General features: G+C 35.4%; 1 protein-coding gene across 1 annotated transcript; it reads left to right on the forward strand.

Moving 5' to 3' along the window:
- The first annotated feature begins 1 nt into the window (after position 1).
- PTGES3 (prostaglandin E synthase 3) lies at positions 2-22,130 on the forward strand. Its single transcript, XM_027855054.1, has 8 exons — positions 2-360; positions 16,850-16,963; positions 17,106-17,175; positions 17,739-17,837; positions 18,037-18,126; positions 19,373-19,435; positions 20,329-20,353; positions 20,887-22,130. Coding segments are annotated over exons 1-8 (483 nt in total). The 5' UTR covers positions 2-358; the 3' UTR covers positions 20,907-22,130.
- Positions 22,131-22,142: the final 12 nt, after the last annotated feature.

Raw genomic sequence — 22,142 nt, forward strand, 5'->3', positions numbered from 1 at the left:
TGCCGCCGCCGCCGCCACCGCCACCGCCACCACCTCCACCTTGCCTCGCCTGGCCTTACCGCCCCTCGTACGCACACGTTCATTCTCCCTCCTCGCGCCCTCTTCTTACTCTTTCCTCCTCTCCCCGAACAGAAGAGCCTCTCTCGTCGCGCGGTGCATTGTGGGACCCAGGCCAAGCCCGCCGCCGTCGCCTCCGCCACCGCCGCCTGAGGGGAGAGAGCGAGGGAGAGGAGAGGCCGTGACCGGAGGAGAAGGAGGCACCAGAGCCGGAGCCGCCCGCCCGAGGGGAGTCGGAGCCGTCATTGCCGCCTGAGAGACCCACCCCACTTGTTCGCCCGTCCCCCCCACCCCATACACAATGTGAGTGTGATACCCCGCCGAGGGGAGGCCACTGAAAGGAGGACGGGAGGCAGAGGCCGCGGCTCGTGGACGGGGCGGGAAACCGACCCTCCCCACATCCCTCCGGGCCTGCGGGGCACGCGCCCCGTGGGGGGAGGGTTGAATTCTAGCCCCATTGGGTGGATCTGCAGTGCCATCCTCCTCCTCAGGGTCCTCATGGGAAGCCTGAGGGCCCCCTTCCCAAAATTATCCGTTCCCTTCCCCCATCCCCTCAGGCCACTGGGCGCCCCTCGGGCTTCCTGGCAACAGGGAATAACCAGGCCCTCGCTCCAGGAAGTTCTTGTTTTATGCCCGGTTCCCCTGGCTCATCCCCGGGCCACCCATCTCCAGTGACCCCGTTACTGCCTGAGGGTGCCTGGAGGGGTGTACCCTCCTGGGTTGGCATTTCCTCAATGCTGGCTTTCCTGGGATGACCTGCCGTGGCTCAACGCCATGTGCATTTGGGGTAGGTAGGTGGCACCCTGGGAGTGGCGGTGACCACGAGTTGGGGGCACCATGTGGCCTGTAGCCCAGAGTAGGTAGTACTGGCCACGTGTAATCCATCCCACAGTGGACCCATGTTATCTTGACATAGTGCAGTTGCCCGTGTCACCGTGACATAGTGGTGTTCCCTTAGGGAAACTTACTTATTTGCGGTTCCCCCTCCAGGCTTCAATGTGATTGATATCCCGAAGAGACAGTAGGGTGCAGTCCCAACACTGCAGTTTCCTGGCAGGGAGGAGGGTTACTATCTAACAGGTATTTTGCATGTGTTGACCCAAAGAACTGTTGTGGAGTTTTAGGAGATAATGTCCTACCTTAAAATTGTAGGCGAGGTAGGTATTCCTGCCTTAGTTAACAATTTTACTTAAGTCTCAATGAGATTAGTAGATCTTAAAAAGTTTTTTGGGAGTAGTTTCTCAAAGGTGTGTAGGTGGTGGGTCACACATGCACATGCTGGAAGTAAAAGAGGAAAACAAAGGGAAAATGCCTCACCTCTGGAATTTTATATTTGAGGTGGCACAAGGTCTAACATTTTTCTTTATTCTCCAGGTTGGGAGGATTGTTCACTGTGATATAATTAAGTTTAGTACTAACTTCTGACTAAAATTTAGTGATTGAATAGTAGTTTTAGACTTTAGATTTAAATTTCTTTAAAAATAAAACTAATGCCTCAAAGGCATTCAACACTTATTGAAATGACATACTAGTGGAGTGTAGCAGAAAAATGGTCCAGGAGAGTAACACATAACATAACATCCATTTGATTGAAAACATTGTAAAGGAAGCATGAATTATCACAAAGGGGTACTTTTCAGAATATGGAATGGTCTTTGGCTAGAAAATTCAACTGCATATATGAAACTTTACCCGTTTTGTAATCTCACATTTTAAAATGCCCATCTTAATTCAATTGTAGCTTTTCTTCATAGAATGGTTGGAGTTTTGGATTACTGCAACAGTTTAAAAATCCAGGTTTTTAGGAAGTAATTTATTAAATTCTTGCCATTGCTGCTCTCAAAATCTCTAGTTCATCTAGCATAGAGTTGTTTCCATTTTGAGAGCCAAGGGTTTAATCTGAGTTGAGGAAATTTGCAAATAAGGTTTTAGGAATCAAATGGTCAAGAAACAGATATTCAGTTAATTATCTTTTAACTTAGCTGCATGTTCAGAAAGTTTTTGAAACTAGTTTTTAGTGACGAATGCGATGGAGAGAGGAGAAAGAACATGTACATAGATGAAACTTGGGTAAAAATCAAGAGAGTAATCAGTATTCCAAAAGGCATATTTTAGAATGAGTGTAGTTTGCAAGACTAATGGCTTCAGGTTTTCTGATTTTTGAAGAAAAATTTTTTTCTTTTTGATTTTGTGACTTCTTAGGGATGTGAATTTATAAAATAAATATTATGATTAAGTTAAATTGGAAGAGACCTGTTATGGGTCATCCAATCTTAGGAGGAATCTCATTGATAAGGCTTCATCTGTCTTAACATGAAAAGCAAAAAGGAGGAAAAGGGCATTTTGTGGAGTTTTATCCTACTGGGAATAAATGGTAGTGATTGCCCAGCCAAACATCTTTAACATTTTCATCAAAGTAAGTTTTATTTGTATATTTTTATTTAGTTATTTTTTGTCCATTTTTGTAAGGTGCTCAGAGATCACAACACAATATCATTTGGGGGAGGCGGTTATTAGCATCATCTTTCACGCAGAGAAAATTTGTGCTTGACCAAGATCATTAAATTCTTGACAGGAACTAACCAGATTCCCAGCCCAGCAGGGAAGGTAGATTGTTGGTGTGGTGGAAAGAACACTGAATTCAGGAAACCTTGGTTCACTTCCCAGTTCTACCACTTCCACTTTATGTGCTCTAAAGCACATCGTTTATCCTTTTTTCCTTTTTTTTTTTTTTTTTTAACCTGTGATTTGGAGCCAGACTAGATATCTATTAGCTTTTTTCCAGCTCTTTACAGTTCGAGCAGTCCAGGGGGAAAGCTCTGAATTTGGAATGAGAAGATAAGTATCCTTATCTGTATTCATCCATCTCAGTCATACATGTGTGACCTTAGGCAAGTTGCTTAATGTCTCAGGATCTCAATTCTTAAAAAATGAAAGGGTTGTACTAGCTGGCCTTTAAGGTACCTTCCAGCTCTAAATCTATAATTCTATAGCTTTTTTTCTTTACTTCTGTAGGAATCTGCTAGTCTTTAGTGATTTAGAGTTTTTTAAATTGGAACTGATAGCTCCCTTTAATCACTCTTATTTTCTTGAGGTAAAGTTCTGGGAGTGACTTTTCACTTCTGCTTCTTATATTTGATTTCATTAATTTATGAATTATTGGAATAAAATTACCAAACATTGAGCGAAATCTTATTTACCAAAAAATTACTAAGTTTTGTAAGCTTGGTATACAGTAACAAAACTCTTCCTCCCCTCCCATCTTTAAAAAAAAAAAATAGATCTAGTGTCTGTATTTGACGGAGCAAAGATTTCTATTTGAAAGGAATACTTGATAAAATTAAGGAAGTTAGTAATGTTTTCTTTTCATTCAGGTTGTTTTCCTAGCCACTGTAACATGGCAACTGATTTTCATACTGTAAACTAAATTGTACTTTAAGCAGAATGCTCTGGAAGTGGTGAATGGGTGTGAATAACAACATCCCCATAATTATTTTTCTCATTGATAGTGTTTTCTTTGTTCAATTTCCCAGATTCTGGTCTCAATTTGATTGAAGCCCATCTAATGTAGTTTACTGAAAAGTAAATGATTGTCATTTGGAAAAGCCTTTTCAGCTCTGAGTGTATATTGGTGTTACGGAAAGAACACTGGGTTTAGATGCCGCTAAGCTTCTTGGGCAAAGCATTTGACCTCTCAGCTTCAGTCTCCTTGTATGTAGAATGAGAAGAAAAGATGATCATTTAGATCCCTTACATTTCTAAATCTGTAATCCAATGACTTCAATTTTTAAACTTTTTCTACCAAGAGTTTTTATCATTTCTGAGCCTGTAGTTGTTGTGCAAAGAAAATGCTGATTTTAATATTGACTCAAGAAAAATATATTTGGAAACATAATATCTACCTATTGCCTCAATAGTTAGAACTTGAGTAACTAAAGGTATTTCTGTTGTTTTGTATTATCCATACTGCTGTTTGTTTCTGTAATACAAGTGTAGTGCATCTGGAGGTTAACTTTCAAGGATAAATCAGTACCTTTTTCTAAGGTTCTAGGAATCAATTATTTATATGAAAAGTTTAGAAAATATGTTAGAATTTGAAGATTTTGATAGTAGTCATATTGTATAGTATTTGAGCTGTAAGTGAATTATTTCTTGATGCTTGACATATTATATAATCCTAGAGTTGAAAGTGATCTTAGAGTCAAGCATCTCTTGAGTTCACCAAACTGTCCTGATATCCAGGGATAATCTGGAAGGCTGTGGTTGAAACAAGGTAACAGTGGAATCACTATATTTGAGCTGGAAACATAACCTTAGAGAACAGTTAAGTAACTCATCCACAATCTCTCATTTTACATTCATTCCATAAGCATTTATTAAGCACCTCCTGTGTGCCAGGCACCATGTTGTGCTATATTCTGGGAATGCAAAGACAAAAATAGTTCCATTCCTCAAGGAACTTATATTGAGAGGAAACAGGTATGCACGTATATAAATACAAAATATATACAAAGTAATTTTGGGGGAAGGCACTAGCAACTGAGTGCCTGAGACAGGATTTGTTTAAGATCATACAGAACCCTGCTAGTTTCTTAATTTCCAAGGAGTCAACTGACCATTGTTTTCTTGGTTCACATCCTATTTTTGTTTCTTATTCTTTATTTAGTTTCTTTTAAAAGCTTATTTCTTGACCTTTGCACATAATTCACCAGTGCATTCTTAACTTTATTTTATAGCTTGGATCTGTGCTTCATCTGTAAGATGGTGATTAGAATTTAGGTAAATTTGTAATACACAAATTCTGCTCCTTAAGGGGAGGGGGAGGTCTGGGGAATGGTTCGTTTTTCTTAATCTAGAAATAGCATTACAGCTTTGTGGGTGAGTAGGAAGAAAGTTGATAGACATTTGAAGAAAAATAATTAACAAAGGTGGAGGCAATAATTAATAACAGTAGTTGGTTTAACTAAATTTTTCTCTATGTGGATTAATAACTGAAGCTTGCTTAAGTCTTTTTTGGGTGCTTTATAAAAACACCTTGGGGAAAAAAATGGTCTTGTACAAATATGTCAAGTAAACTGCTAGATGTTGTCTTTCTACAATAGTTTGAGGGAACTTTTTTGTAATCTTGTTTTTAAGCATTTTGCATCCCATTGAACTATGAAGTCTTATCACTGTGGTATGCCTATGAAAGATAGAGTAGTTGATAGAATGCTGGCCTTGAAATCAGGAAGACCTGATTTAAAAGCCTGACTCTGAATCTGTCAACAAACATATTTAGTACTTAACTATGTTCCAGGCACTGTTTCTAATAATTGCTTGGGGTATAGGGGCAAAATTATAGCCCCTACCCTCAAGGAGCTCACTTCCTAATGGAAGAGAGAAAATGCATATAAAATACAAGTTCATTGTAAATAGAAGTAATTTCAGGGGAGATTGGAACTCTCTTAAGTTAAATTGTAGGCAAGGTTGTGATCAAATTGGTAGTGGAAGTTCCAAATAGGAACCTCCCTACACTGATGAAATTACAGGTCTGGTCAATATATATCACCTAGGGAGGAAAAACCATATCTGTTACTAACAAACTTTTTGGAAACTAGATTAGTTAATACAGATATTAAAGACTGCTTACTGAAAAGAATATAAGCCATTAACATTTGAGGATTCGTATTGTAGAATTCTAAAACTGAAAGGTAATATTATCAACCATTTCATTTTAGAATTTCAGACAAACACCCAGCTAGAGGTAAAGTGATTTGTTTAACTTCACACAGCTAATGGATAGCAGGTCAGGCATTAGGATATAGTTCTCCACTCTATAGTCTCTTTTCATTCAGACTGCTGCCACCTTTCTTGTTCAGGCCCTCTTACCTAGACTGTTTATTGTCTTGGCTTCCTAACTGGTTTTTGTGCTTTCCCTCTCCTTTCTAATGTAGCTTGCGTCAAGCTATCAAAAAAAAAATCTTACGTACAGGTTTGACTATGTGGCTTACCTCCTCTAAACCTTCAATAACTCCCAATTGCCTGTGAAACTAAATTAAAATTTATTTAAGGCCCTTCTCATCCTATCTTCAACTTTTACATCCTTATTTCACACTGTATCCCTTCATTTACTCCCGTAGGTTCCAGCATAACTCTTAACTCCACCTCTGGACATTCTACTTGAAAGCTATTCCTGATCCTCTGAACTGTTAGTATCCTCCCTCTCAAACTACTTCATATTTACAGACAGCTCTTATTTATGTAAATTCACATTACACAAATTAGACTTTATGTAAAAAAATTTGAAAGAAATCCAAATGAGAATTCTGAATAAGGGTCTGATTGAGCTGCTAGCTGCAAAGATTGCAGAAGAAAAGGAAGCTTTAGAACTGAGGTCGAATCAAAAAGGTTCACAAAGAGTTGGCAGAAGCATTTCATCTTTTGAGTGAAATTCTCTCTTGTATTGAAAAGATAGAGCCAGATACTTCAACGTACTGCCTACATATGTTAACTTTATTGTGCGTACTTTATTATTAACTTGACCTTTCATTTCATAATTCTTACCGTGGTACAGTATTTAACATGTCTAATTTTAGTACGTTTTAAGATTTGTATAAAGGTATTTGTGTATGCCTTTGTTGTATAGGCTAAGTGAAGTGGGTGGGTGAGGGCAAATTCACGTTACTTAATATAGAGGGCTACAGAATGGTCCACTTAAATCAAGAATTGTCTTTTGCATTCATTCTCTCCCTCTCTCTTCCCAGCCTCTTTTCTTCCTACCCCATTCCATGTATTTGTATTCCCTTGGCACATAGGTGCTTAGTAAATACTGATGGTTAACTATATTCTTAACTGTTCCTAGATTGTTCTGAATTCTCCCACTTCTGGATTCTTTGTAAAATAATTATCTTCCACTTGCTGTCTGTCATCTTGGGCAATCATTTAACTCTCTGCGCCTCATTTTCCTCATCTGTAAAATGAGAGAGTTGAAATTAATGACCCCTAGGGTTCCCTCCAGCTCTGAATCTGAGTCCGACTTCATTTCACGTGAAATTCCTTTTCAAGGCATGATGGCATACATGGAGCCATGGCTTTCCCCTCGGTGATTTCTTCAAATTTCCCTGGAACACCTTAATTCCTCCTTTGTCCCACTCACTATTCTACTTCTTATAATAGTTTACATACCAGTTTTCTCCTTTGTTTCCCTTATGAGGACAAAGGATGTTTTTTGTTTGTATCAATATCTTGAACAAAGCAGGTGGTCAATATGTTTTGAATTAGTTGGAAGGGAAAGCATATATTTTGTCTTAGTATATTTTGTCTTGATTTAAAAAAAAAAAAACAACCAAACTCTGTCCTAGTGGTGATACTCAAAGGGACTAGTTTCAGGGAATTAGCCGCTATAATGCTGCTGATGCTCTGGGCTCATAAAACAGTATGTCTGTAAAAATGCTAAAGGTATCTTTCTCTTGGAATTCTCTGACCAAGAAATCCTCTTTTGTGTGATGTGTTCTATCTAGTCCTTGTAGACTGGTAAAGTTTTATTTTGTTTTTTCTTTGAATGTTGTTGATAGGTTAAGGAAGGACTGTGCATAAACTCAGCTATATGGTTAGTTTTCTTCTCTGAATTAATTTGTCCTTATTTCTCACACCACTCCTGTGGTGTATTGTTTACTACAAGCTGAAGTTACTTTGATGGTTTCTTTTGGTGACCGGGGTGGAGGTGAGAGGAAGGCTTTAGACTAAAAGTGAGTTATGCCTTAACTGGAATCCAAATGTTCTAATTCTTAGAACCAAATGTATGGCTTGGTCTATAAGAGAGGGATAAGTGACTTTCCCTAAAAATTTGAGGTCTCCATAGGTTAAAAATATGTGTCCTACTTGTTTCTCAGAGTTTTGGAGGATCAAATGAGTTAGTACATGTTAAAAGTAATGTTTAGAGGGGCAGCTAGGTGGCACAGTGAATACAGCTCTGGCCTTGCAATCCCGAGGACCTGAATTCAAATACAGCCTCAGACACTTAACACTTACTAGTTGTGTGACACTGGGCAAGTCACTTAACCACAAAAAGCACCCCCCCTCCCCAAAAGTAATGTTTAGAGGGGTATGGAGGGTTGTGGATACAGAACTAGTCAAAATACCTATATCCTAAAGCACGTGACTTGTGCTGGCTGATTAACACTAGGCAAGTCACTTAACATCTCAGTGCTCCTCAGGCAACTTTCTAAGACTCTTAAGTTGCTATGCAGGTACTGACCATCAGTATTAGTATAGTACTTCCTCATCTGGGGCTCCCTAGGACACTGATAAAATTACAAATCTTTTAAAAAAAAAAAAAAAAGATAGCAAATGTAGGTCATTATTGCTTGTTGTCATAAAGGAGGAGGTAATGATAAAAAGGAACAATTTCAAAGAGTTCTTAGTTAACTACATATTACTGATTCTCAACTCTTGTGTTTTTATGCTCTCTGATAGGTTCAAAATCTAAGTATTATCTTGTATTTTTTTAATATTATTTAAATTTTTGGAGTGTCTCAAAACTAGGTTTAGGAATGATTGCTATGTATTAGTCACTTGGAAGGAAAATTAACTAGTATTTTTCTTTATAAGTTTTAATCTTTTCCAACCAAATGAATCTAGATTGGAACCCTAACCTCCCTGCCCCCAAAGAGGGTTAGTTCACATTTGCTGATTGATTTAGCATAAATGGAAACTGTAGTTTGATATATTTTGGCTATACAAGTCCTAAAATAAATTTTAACTCAAGATTTACAAAAGGTTGAGCACCATTATGCTTAAGTGCTATAGTGAATCTTTGATCTTAGTCATTTATTTCCCTCCTGAAGCTTATCCATATTCATTCTGTGTCAATGTCATATTATCCATGCCTTTCAGTTCACCTACTGAAAGTGTTCTTTGCATCCTGTAAAATATGTTTGGGTAAGTGCCAGTTCCTTTGTATTGTAATTATCTCAAATTCATTCCACAGTTGAATACCTATTATGTACAAGTTGCATAATTCAGCATTTTAATATTAAACATTTCTAGCATTTGGCATTACTAGAAATAATGGTTGTTTGTGAAGGTTGTAAATCTTGTTTATACAAAGATTTTTGTTTCAATATTAGTAGGAATCTATATGACAACCAAGTTAAAGTTGATAAAAAGTGACGTTATGTGTGCTACGTACAAGCATATGGCATAGCATTGCAATGAGGATTTTCATTCCCCTCTATTGAAAGGATAGGATTTGGAAATTAATCACTTGCCCATTAAAGGGACCATGGTAGTGCTTATTTATCTAACCATGAGATGTCCATTGCATCCAAAGGAGTTATTCTTCATGGCCCTTTGTAGGCATTAATCACACTATTTGAGCCCAAATCTTTTGGGTTTTTTTTTTTTCCTCTTTTTAAATGAAGTTTTAGTCGTGGAACTTTGTAAATAGGAAATTCCTTTTTTTGTATACTGATACATATAGACTTTTGATCATAACTTTAGTTATTTACACTAATAAAAATGGATATGTCTAGAACAGGTTAGTGTTACTCTTAGGCCCTTGTTGAGTCTTATTTGTCTCCATATGTGGCAAAATTGATGCCTGTGTTCTTTTCTGCCATTTAGAAAGTAAGATTTTTCCTTGCTCTGGACTCTATCATTCTATCTCCTGGACTTCAATAGTATGTATTTAAAATGATCTTCAGAATGTTGACCGTGAGTCACTCCAAGATCTGAGTTCTAAAAAGATGTAGTTAATATTCAAGACAGGAAGGTGGATCAATACATTAAAGGTTCTTAGCTGCCTTGACTAACAAGGAAGGTCTGAGAACCACTTTAGCCAAGCTTAAAAAAAGAAACATGTTACAGAATTAACCATAAGGTAACAGTGTTTTTTTGTTTTGTTCTGTTTTTTAACTCAGTAACTTGAATAAAGTTCTGGAGGTGGTAGCAATATAAAATCTATTGCAGATATCCTTGAAGTATTGAAGTAAAGAGTTCTTCTCCTCATGAAGACAGTGATCAAGCTAATCTTCCATAACCCATCAAAGGTGTGGAATCAGTTCTTGTGGTGTCTGAAGATTATACTGTGTCTGCTCTTTAGACAGTTATATAATTGAAAATTTTGTTTTTAGTTTTCCAAATAAGTAGTATTTCTTCCTATATTGTAAAGAAAAAAGTAGTCGATTAAAATTGACTTTACCATGAAGAAAAAGTCTTATTATAATTTCTTTGAGAAATTGATTTTTTCAACCAGTTCCGTAAAGCTCTACTGCTGCTAGAAATTTTCATTTTAAACAATTGGTTTTATGAAAAAATACCTAGCAAATTGGTGTGGCTAGTTCAAATTATGTCTCTTTTTCGGTTTATAAATGAGATAACTTCATTTCTGAATCACAAAATGTTTACATATTCATCTTTTAAGATGGCTTAAAGAGTAGTGTTTATGGTATATCTCAGAAATTAAGACTTTCTTGGCTCATTATTGCAGCACCTTTAATAGACTTTACAAGAGTAAATATCACCTCTAAATGCTCAAAATTCTCTTACATCCTCTCCTATAATGCTGCCCCTTCCCCAAAAGCCAATGAGGGGATAAGAAGGATAAGAGTAACACGAACCTATTCTGGATTTATGTCCATTTTTAGAAATGTAAATAGCCAAAGGTATGATCAAAAGTTGATAACTAATACAAAAAGTATTTTCCTTTTAAAAAGTTGCATGATTTAGCACTTCGTTTAAAAAGGGGGAAAAAAAACAGGAAATGTTTGTTCAAACAGTATGACAAAAGACCATGAAATAACTATTTTGGATGCAATAAATGTTTCGTACTTGGTAAGTGAGCACTACTGTGGTCTTTTCAATAAGAATAGTAGTAATGTTTTCCCCTTATATGACTAAAAGCAGCCTGACCTTAGCAGTTTAGGCTTTATTAGTAAAAATTCCTCTAGGATAGAAATCTCTACTAAAAACACACATACACACACCCACTCACTCATATTGGCTCTACCCTGCCTTCTCCAGCTCGTTTTATAGATGAGGAAACTCAGGCAAACAGGGTGACTTGCCCAGGATCCTGTCAGCCAGTAAGTATCTGAGGCCAGATTTGTACTCAGGAAGATACATCTTCCTGACCCCTGGCTGGCACCATATCCACTCTGCCACCTACCTGCCCAAGCAGCTCGGAGACTTCTTCTTTGAATTCAGGAGTGCCTAGTCCTATACCTTCCATACAATAAATGCCGAAAAAAATTTATTTGACTGTCTACCATGTATCTTCTTTCTCTCCTACACTACTACTTCAGTTTCAGATCTATTAAAGTCAAAAGAAATGATTTTGTCAGTTGTCACTATCTGGCTGCTTATATTCTGATTTGTTAGTATACTTCATCCTTAAAATTCTTGACGTAGGGAAATGTGTTAAATTAGTAAGAACTATCATGTAGGATAAGAGATTATCAAGTATAAAGTAGTAATTGTGTCTTTGACAAACCTGGAGTAATATATTAATAACCAGGGGTTTGCTAATAGATGTTGCTCTCTGAAATTCAGGATATATTTTTAAAGAATTTTATCTTCATTATTAACATTTTCTCCACTGCTGAAAAATTAAATGATTTCCAAGATATAAATGCTTACACCAAAAGTTTGGCAGTCTAGCAATTTGAGCCTATTCCAGCAAACCTCTACTTACTAATCAACATTTTTCTAGAATTTTGAACTTAAAATTTGAAGTTAGTAATAAAAGTCTACTATGCTTAAAACCTCAACTCAAGCTTAAAGAATTTTTAGTCTGAAATAGGTCGTGATTTGTTAGTATTGACTTCTGTCATTTCTATCATGTATTTTCCTTTTGTCTAAATATTTTCCAGGTTCCTAGAGTGAACTGAAATTTGGAGTAATTCCTAATTATGAGGATAAAATTAGGAATAGAAAGAAGTAAGGTGTGGTGATAGTAAAATCAAAGAGTTGGGGAAATGCTTCATAGTTCTTAAAGTGCTACAAAGCCTTTCTATGCTATTTGCCTGACTCCTGATTGCCATTTAAATTATTTTCCCATAGGATACCTATGGCTATTAGATTTTTTTTCCTATGGGGAAATATGTTCTGTTTTTAATTTGCTTTTCAGCCAGCTTTGTTAGAACTTCCATGCTCCATAAAATGAGGAGCACCTGATACAGTACTGTCTCTTGGAATAGGAGGGCTCTTATCAGCTCCACATGTTTAAAATATATATAGGGCAAATTGGAGGAGGGGAACTTCCAATCAAAACTTTAGAGAATAATTTAACATTACATGAAAACAAAGTTACTTGGGTTAGCTATGGTAGCAGGACAGACAGCTTTTCCATCAAGTATCATGGGGTTTTCCACGTTTATGTATTTTCCAAGTAGTTAGAAAGGAAGTTGAGCTTTTAGATCTAGTGGTATGAATCCCCTTATTTAAAAAAATGTCAGATATTAAATAATTTTGAAGTGGAATTTTGTTGGTATAATCTGGAGCTGGATTATAAGCCTAGTCATTTTATTGGGATTTAGCAAGGGAGGAAGTTACTCTCAACCCAGGAAAGAGAAATGAGAGAAATTAAAATTTTTTGCCTCAGATTTCTGGATTTGTGTATTTTTTACATTTCATTTAATTTGGAATTCTACTTTTGTTACCATTAGGATATATTTAAGTTACTATCAGAAGAGTTGAAGGGTAATTGCCTCTTGGTGTTAGATAAAGAATACTAAGACAAGTTGTTTCTTCCTGTCTGTATATAAACAGCACGTGATCAGGAAGAGAATATGTTTGATATGCTTGCTTAATATAGAATCTTAGTCCATTTCCTGTATTTTAAAGGAAAAAAAATTACACCCCCCCCCCAAGAAGAGACTTCAGTTCATATTCAAACCCAAGTTGTCTGACCCTTGAATCTATTGCTTTTTCATTTTGCTCAGGGCTATATTTGTCCATGGCAACCAAGTCTGGACTCTTAATTTGTTTTATTTCTATTAGTTTCTCTCCTTTCCAAAATAGTCACCTGTATCAGGCTATTACTTCTATTGTCCCATTTTCAGGATCACTGTCAATTCATATTTTAACCACCACCCTTGTTGTTTTTCTCTTTCCTTGATAGTAATCCAAAACAACTTGCTAAAAACTGATATTTTTCTACTTATTGGATATAACCTTGATACCTGTTCAATTCAGCTAAGACATTTACTAAGCATACATTCTATGCAAAGCAACATACAAGACACTGGTGTTTTAAAGATGCTATATATATATTTTCTAGCTTCAGAGTGCTTATCTAATAGGGTGATAAGAAACACCAGTAATTGTTATAAACTATCCCTTAACACCTGTTTGGGTGAACTAGTTGTGCTTCTGTAATTGTGGCATAAAGGGGCAGGATGTACGGTGGATCAGTTTTTAGACTACCTGTGAATATTAAGTTGACTATAGCTCTGTTAAATGTAAGGTACTTATGCAGAGACCAAATACACATATTATTGGAGGAATTGAACTGTTAATTTTTATATTCTTGCTATAAGTAAAGACAGTGGAGTGGTCAAAAAGTTGAATTGTTGACCTCGCATTAAGACAAGGAAGCATCAATTTGTGGGACATGTTATGTCTTTGCAGGACTTATGTTAGGTGTTTGCAAAAATAACATTATGAGAAGCTTAATGTGTCAACATTTGTTGCAGAAAATTAGAGGAATTAGAGTTAGAGGAATTCTATGAATAACTCGATAAGACCTTTCAAATCACCATTTTAATACTTACTTTAGTGCTAAGATGAGCGAAGAGAAAAATGGGAAAAGTTTGAGAATGTAGTTGAGAAATAAGAAATGAAAGGTGGCAAAGACAGACTGTACAGAAGCCTCACACTTATACTATTAATTTTTAAAGTGTCATGTTACTAGATATGGTGAAGATTGTAACATCATAAAAAATAAAATTGATGGTACTTGATATCTTATTTCCAATACCACTGTGTTTCTACAGTCAAGTTGCTAAGTTGAGATAAAAATTTAAAACATATTAGAATAAATGAGAAAATATGGTATACAATTAAAGCAACTCTAACATATCCAAACTAACTTTTGATGCCCAAAATAGGAAAGGGCTAGAAGAAGAGAATTTGACACAGACTGTAACTATAGTCTAAGAGTTTTAGATGATAATCACTACAGTGAATGGACTAAAAGTCTTTGAACCACTTTAGGCAGGAAGCAATTGATCTTTTTTCCAGGCAGAGAGAATTAGCAGCCAAAGGTAACACTGGTTTGAAATATAAATTTCTTTATAAAATCTTTGGGGAGCATGATGGAAGATAATGAGCAGTATTACTACATAAATCAATAGGAAACAGTGGGAAGAGAAGCAAACTTAGTAAGAACTGACTAAACTAGAGGAACGTGAAACTGGAAAACTAACAGATGAAAAATGGGACAAGGGAGCAGGTAGGTGGTGCCGTGAATAAATCTCTAGCCTTGGTGTCAGGAGGACCTGAGTTCAAATCTCAAATCCAGCCTCAGACACTTAACACTAGCTATGTGGCCCTGAGCAAGTCACTTAACCCCAATCGCCCCACCGGAAAAGAAAAAGGGGGACAAGATCTGTGAAGTTTTTTTTTGTAGTATTGTCTTCATCAGTGACAAATAAAAAACACTAGAATTCTCGTAGTCCCATTATGTATTACATGAAGAAGTAGAAATATAGTACTAAAGAAAACAAAGATGTGATGAGCAGCTGAACTAGACTTGAGGTGACACAATTGTGTGAAATTGTTTCTCAAAGTACTTGTCAAAGGGAGGAGAGGTGGAAAAGTGTCTGCCCCATATAACTACTTCACATTTTTTTCAGAATCGTTGAGAATAATCTACACACACAAAGGGCATCCTTGATAAATGTTTTCAGAGACAACAGACTTTCATAAACAGACATATCTGAAAGATAAAGAGAATTTTAGATCCCACTGATTTTTTTTTAAAGCATTTATTTGGTACAAAATACCACATTTTATAAGATGACTCCAAAAATTCTTAGATGTGAAAATCATTAGATTGCTTGAAAGATATAGGTAGAGATAACATAAAAAAGGGAAAGTTGCTCTCAGTCACATCAAGTGTCCTGGGCAGAGCCCAAATGGGAAGGGAAATCTCTTTACCTTACAGATTTTTCTTTTTGTAGATGGCATTTAATGGCTGCATCAAGATCCAAAACACTGCAGAACCTCCTAAATGAAATCCATACTCAAAAATTTCAGGCTAAGTAGACAACCAGGAAAATCAAGTATATGAAAAATGATATTGTCTAGTTTCTGATATACAGCTGAACATGTAACTCAAGCTCCATCCACTGTGATATACTGATCTGAGCCCAGAATTAAATAGAGTAAGCTAGTTTGCCTTTAGGAAACTAAACAGGGCTTATAATGACCTAAACTTTTCTTTTCTTTCCATTTACAAATAATTCTCAGGTCAGAGTAGGTGTTAATATCTTCCCTGCTGGATTATAAATACCTTGAGTAAGGACAAGGATAATGTCTTGTTATCCATAGTTTGTCTTGATGAAAAGATTCAAAAATACTTACAAAATTTGACTCCCATATAATTTTCTGCTGTTTGGGATGTATGCCTTTTGTTCCAGGCAGGATGGAAAATTGAAGGCAAGGAAAAACATTTTTATAAATAAGAAACTTTGAAAATTGAAATAGATGCAATATTTCAGCACCTTTGGTAGATCTAAAATTGCTTTGTCACTTTAGGAATACAAAATTACTCTCTGTATAACTTAACATAAAAATAGTATCTATTTAGAGCACTGAAGGCTGGAGTGGGGTAAATGGAAAAAAATATTAAGATCTTCCTTCTCCAATTAAAATTATTCTTTTTCCTTCCCTTGGAGGTGGGCATCATATATTCCAGTTATATTATATTCTGTTAGTTCCTAATACTAGCCACAGTCATAATGTTTTTGTGTCCTAAAAATCAATAAACTGTACACTCCTGAAGTCCGTGATACTGCTGCTAGGTCTTTATCTCCAAAGAAATCAAAAAGGAAAAGGACCTACATTCAGTAAAATATTTATAGCAGCTCTTTTTGTGGTGGCAATGAGTCAGCTGCTCATCCAATTGCATAATAGATAAATTATGGCAGATAAATGTGATGGAATACTGTTAAGATGTAAGAAATGATGAAGGGGATTCAGAGAAACCTGGGAAGACTTGTATGAAGTGATCAAAAGTAGAAGTCAGAACAGTTTTATACAATAGCAATATTGTAAAAACAATTTTGAAAGACTTAAACTAAAATCAACTCTGACCAACTGCAATTTGAGAGAACTCATGCTATAAACTCCCTCGTTATAAATGATGGACTTAGTGCGGGTTGTCTTTTTTTTTCTTTTCTCCTTTTGACATGGCCAATGTAGGAATTTGTTTTGTTTGGCTATACCTGTTTTTACAGGTTTGGGTTTTTTTTTCTTTTTTAGTGGAGGATAGGGAAGATAATATAGAAAGGATGTGGACCTGAAAATATATTTTCACATTGAATCAGTTCATTGATTTAATAAAGTCTAAATGAATTTTGGGAACTGCTTGGTTTGGAGGGTTAAATATTTCAGCCCTCATCTTGAAAATATTAACTGCATTTATAAGTTTGTGACATCACTATACTGGCAGTCGTTTTTAGTTATAAGAATGATTAACAGATTTAATGCAGTGGGAAATAATTTTTCTTAAACTTTGGGGATTATGTAGCCATTTTGTTGCAAAGATAAAGTTATTGTAGCTTAATTACTCTAAATTCTCTCTTTCTAGGCAGCCTGCTTCCGCAAAGTGGTACGATCGAAGGGACTATGTCTTTATTGAATTTTGTGTTGAAGACAGTAAAGATGTTAATGTAAATTTTGAAAAGTCCAAACTTACTTTCAGGTAAATTGCTATGCCATATAATGTAGCAAAAATCAGTCCATTTACTGAATTATTTTTGTCTTATCATTTATATTTTTTGTATCTTAAACCTTTTAAAAAATTATTTCATCTATATAAACAGCATTTCATTGTTTCTCTACAGTTGTCTTGGAGGAAGTGATAATTTTAAACATTTAAATGAAATTGACCTATTTCAGTATATTGATCCAAATGTAAGTATTCTAGTAAATACATCCTCTACTCCCTTTTCAAAACAAAATATACATCACTAAGTAGCTGGTAATTTTGCTAGTATTTCCTATTTTTCTGCACTCTTGTAATTTTTTCTCAGTCTCTCTTCTGGCTTCTGCAATTGTAGAAGCTCTCCAGTTGTAGAGTACATTGTATATGTACTCCATTTGACTCTCAAAACCCAGTCTATCACAGGAACATTATAGTTCATTTTTAATTTGAGATTTTCTTTTAAAAGGAAAGTCAGGTACTTCCTGCAGGCATCATCACTCTGTCCATACCTTGTCTATGGAAGGAAAAATGAAATTCAACTTAAAAACACTTTTTATGATTTGATATGAGTGAAACTTTTATAACTCTGGAATATATTCAACTTTCTCTCTGGAGAGAACCTAGGAAAAGAAAAACAAAGTTTGTAGATGGGGAATGTCACACCATACTAAATAGCTTTATTTTATTTTTTTGAAATAGCATTTTGTAATACTTTATTCTTTTTAGACTCATTCCTGCAGACATAAAATAGAGATGGTTCTTTATCTTTTAGGACTCCAAGCATAAAAGAACAGACAGATCGATCTTATGTTGTTTACGGAAAGGAGAATCGGGACAGTCATGGCCAAGGTTAACAAAAGAAAGGGCAAAGGTAGGCTCTTGAATGCTAAGGCATATTTATTAAAATCTGCATTAACATGCTAGCAATATTAATAATTCCTGTTAATGTAATTTTTATGAGCATGTAACATGGCTGTAAATTCACTGTCACATCCAAAAAATATGCATGCTGTAGGAATTCTAATGATGGTACAAATGAATCAGAGGGTATTTGTGTGTTTATTCCACAGCTCAATTGGCTTAGTGTGGACTTCAATAATTGGAAAGATTGGGAAGATGATTCTGATGAAGACATGTCCAATTTTGATCGCTTCTCTGAGGTAGAATTTCCTTTAAATAGACTTGTTTAAGCTTTTAATCTTACGTCTCATGTGTGTCTAGTTTGCTTCAGCGAACTTAATGGAAATCCTTGGATTCATTTAGAGTTCAAACTGCACATTTTCAGAATCAGTCTATAGTAAACAAAACAGCTTTGGAATCCCCATTGTAAAAAGTGAGAACTTAGTGATTATTTAATCTTGTAGAGTATACCAGTTATAACCATTCCCTGAGTTCGAGGAGGTTATATGTCCTGATGGTTAATCTCATTGTTAGAGTTTAGTAATTTAAACTTTGGGGATCAGGAACCCTTTTACAATACATCTCAAAAGAATGTGGGAATTGTGAAAGGAAGGTTGATGACTGCATTTTGATGATATGTTTTTCTCTTGATATTTTTATCTACAAGAGAGGCTAGATGGTGTTAACCAGTATATCTTTCTTTTATTGATAGTCTTTGTATCAAGCATACTTTTCTCAGTAAAGTTTATTAGTTTCACTGTTGCTTTTCTTATAAAAATAATAGGTATTAATAATTTTTAAAAATCATCTGCATTTCCCATTATGCTTCCCTCCCAAGTTAACTTCAGCAAAACTAATAAGATTTAGGGTTTTTTTTTTCTTAATGTAGTCTTCAATTAGAAATAAAGGGGAAATCAAACATAAATCAAAATAGTCTGTGTAAAAATCTTTACTCAGTGAAATTTGAGATTCATTCTTCAAAGATTGGAACAGAAGAAGAAACTGTATTACTGTCAGAGTAAATTGTGAGGCTATAGGGTAGTTAGCTTCAAATGTTGGGAAGAAAGGCTATGAAGGAAATACGGTATACAAGGAAATAATTTTTATGTTGTACCAGAAGGCAATTAGATGTTTAAGAATGAATTCCTTGAAGTAGTGAATTGTCTGTCACTAGCGTTTCTAGCAAAGGTTTGATGACCATTTGTTAAAGATGTGTTATAGAAGGGATCTCTCTTTTAGCTAAGAGATTAGGTTAGACTTCAAAGATTGCTTTCAGTCCTAAATTCTGTAAAATTTAAGGGAAAAAATGTAATGAAACCATGTTTAGGATCATGCTATGTTTGCAAAGCATTAATACAAATATACAGTGTTTGATAACTTGCCAGTGATTTACTAAGGACAAATGTGACAGATGTAAGCTTTCAAAAATTGATATGTTGATAATAAATTTTACTAAAGGATTTTATTTTTATTAGTAAGACTTAAATGTTAATATTCTTCAAACAGATGATGAACAACATGGGAGGTGATGAGGATGTAGATTTACCAGAAGTAGATGGAGCAGATGATGTAAGTCGTTTTTAATTGGCCTTTAATTTAGCCTGGTAACTTCTTCAGTATGTGTTAACAATGATGAACTTGAAGTCAGAAGATTAATTCTGGCTCTACCATTCACCAACTTGATTTGTGTCCATAAGCAAATAACTTAATTTTCCTTATCTATAAAATGGAGAGTAGTTGTAACTATCTACATTGGGAAAAGCTTTTTATAATTTCTAATTTTAATTCAGTTTAACAATTGTGCTAACTCATACATACTGAAGGAGTGCTGAGGAGAAGTGGAACTAGAAAAAGGTCAATCAACCATTAACATTAATGGCAGGCCTGCCAAAGGATTTCAGGTGGCCCTCAGAAAAACATAGAGAATTTAAAACAGGCTTGCAGGCTGGATGTTGTGCAGGTCTGATTTATGGGATGAAAAAATCCCTTTTCATAGAATATAAGAATTATATAATTCCTTAATTTTTGAAGATACAGAAATTGAGGGTGATCTTGCCCACAGTAGTCAAGTAATTTGTCAATGACAAAATAAAGTCTAGGGCTTTTTGGTTTGTAACTCAAGTACTCTCTCTACAACATCAGACTTGCTTTCCTTGAAGGGCAAGGTTCAAGATGGAAGGCACCTCCAGTTACCAAAGTGAAGCCCAGGAAGCATAAGTCATTGGAAAGTGCATGTACTCATGCTAGGATATAGGCAAGAAGGTCACATGTCCCAGTAATAATGATCAACTTTACCATAAGATTTAAAGCATTTGTGTCTAACGTGCTAAGTGCTGATACTTGTGATATCCATGTGTTTTACAGACTGCTAAGAAAAAAGTACACAGGTTCAACAGGAATTTTTTATTGAGGAAAATGATGTTTAGATACATTTTGTAACCTTGTTTTCTTTCATTTTTTAGGATTCACCAGACAGTGATGATGAAAGTAAGCTTTTTAAAATTTGAAATAAGTTATTTATATGTGTTTTAGACACTGATCTTTAAATTCAGATTCTTTCCACTTGAGCAGACTTTCTGCTATTTACTTCTTTCAATTGCCCAGATTCCTTATCACCCCTGAGGTAATTCAGGAAAAAGTCCATTTAATGTTGTTAAGCAGAGCTGGGGAAGGTTTGACCGGTTCTTTCTTGTGTTTACTATGCTTTCCTGAATGTTCATGATGTCTTGAGGCATTAATCTATATTAAATTGTTTAGTGCTTTAGATCAGATTAAATAAACTATTAATAGTGCAGGAGAAAATCTCCTGAATTCTCAGAAGAGAGACAATTATTTGAATCCTTGTGTAATGCCAAATTTAAGTAGCTAAAAGCATAAGTTTGAATGATTCTTGGAGTGATTTGGGGCAGCACAGACAAGTTGGCTAAAAGGTGAGCCAGAGTGGATCTCTTCTTTTCTATGCTTAAGTAAAGTGAATGTTAGAAAGTTCACATTATGCTTTCCACTAACTTTTCTTTCAGAGATGCCAGATCTGGAGTAAAGAAGAAAGTGTTGTCTTCAGGGTTTTGGGAAAGAAAGATAACTTCATTGCAAAATTTTCATAATTGAGATAATTCCTGCGTTGGTAGCTCTAAAGGCAGATACTGTATTTGCCTCCTTTAATCCATTTTCAATCTGTTTGTTTTAAAAAGGCTTCACTAAGGGTTGATGTGTACTATTGTATGGGTCAGTTTTAAGTCAGCTGAGGCAATAACCTTATGCATGAACATTTTTTCAGACTTCCAAGAAGCAATTGAGGTATAAGCAATGGACACAGTCATTGCAGTTTTAAAAAAAAAATGAAAAAGGTTCACTGAGTCTCTTTACTGCTTTATAACACAAATACTGACATGGTAAGAAAACTTAGCTTATTTTAAGTAGTTTAAAATCACTTCCCCCTGATTAAACAGTAGATTAAAGAGAATTTTAAAATGTTCAGATTTTAGTACACAGACTCAAACTGCTAAAGCAAGTTTAATTGGCTGACAACTTAAGCTGACATTGCTGTACCTCCGGAGTGTCTTCAGGATTGTTCCACTAATGTTTTATTTAAAAAAAAATTATTCACTTCACATTGTTGTATTTAAATGATCACTAGTTAGTGTTCCAAATGTATCTTAGCTAAAACTAGTGAAGCCCTAATTTAAATGGTTATGAAGCCTGTACATTTGGTATTGTTTGACCCTTAAGCTTTTACATCTCTTAGTATGGAGGAGGAAGAACAGCTATACATTGTTGCTTGTCAATCTGTACATTTAGACCAAATTTGTATTTGCACTGTCAGTATGGAAAACGAGTGACAAAATGTTTAATACACTATTGGAATTTTTTTTTCCTTTTTTTTTTTTTTTTTTTTTTTGGACTCGGCTTATAACAAGGCTGAAAAAAACTTCAATTTGTGTTCAGAACAGTGGGGATTTTTTTTTTATGTCTGCATTCTTTCTAATAAACAGTTGAAGACTTCTTGGCTGTCCTTTTAAGTGTCTGGTTTACTGTAATTTCATGTATTCTTACTATTTACTGGAATGGAATTTTTATTTTTACTTGAGGAAGAATATAGTAGAACTATTTCCTCTTTAAATGAAGGAGGCTTGTTGTAATGTTCCCAGGAAACCTTTTTAAAAGTGGATCTGTAATAGAACTTGTAGATACACTTTACAACAGTTGAAAAAGAAAGTGTTGTGATTTGACTGAAATAAAACTAAATGTGTTGTCCTCCTCTAAATCTTTGAGCTTC

The sequence above is a fragment of the Vombatus ursinus genome, unplaced genomic scaffold (assembly GCF_900497805.2).
Source record: "Vombatus ursinus unplaced genomic scaffold, bare-nosed wombat genome assembly UNPS02010769.1, whole genome shotgun sequence".
Taxonomy (NCBI): Eukaryota; Metazoa; Chordata; class Mammalia; order Diprotodontia; family Vombatidae; genus Vombatus; species Vombatus ursinus.

Coding starts and splice junctions, on each gene's coding strand:
- PTGES3 (XM_027855054.1), top strand. Junction 16,964..17,105: donor AAGTCCAAACTTACTTTCAG/GTAAATTGCTAT, acceptor GTTTCTCTACAG/TTGTCTTGGAGGAAGTGATA. Junction 17,176..17,738: donor TTCAGTATATTGATCCAAAT/GTAAGTATTCTA, acceptor TTTATCTTTTAG/GACTCCAAGCATAAAAGAAC.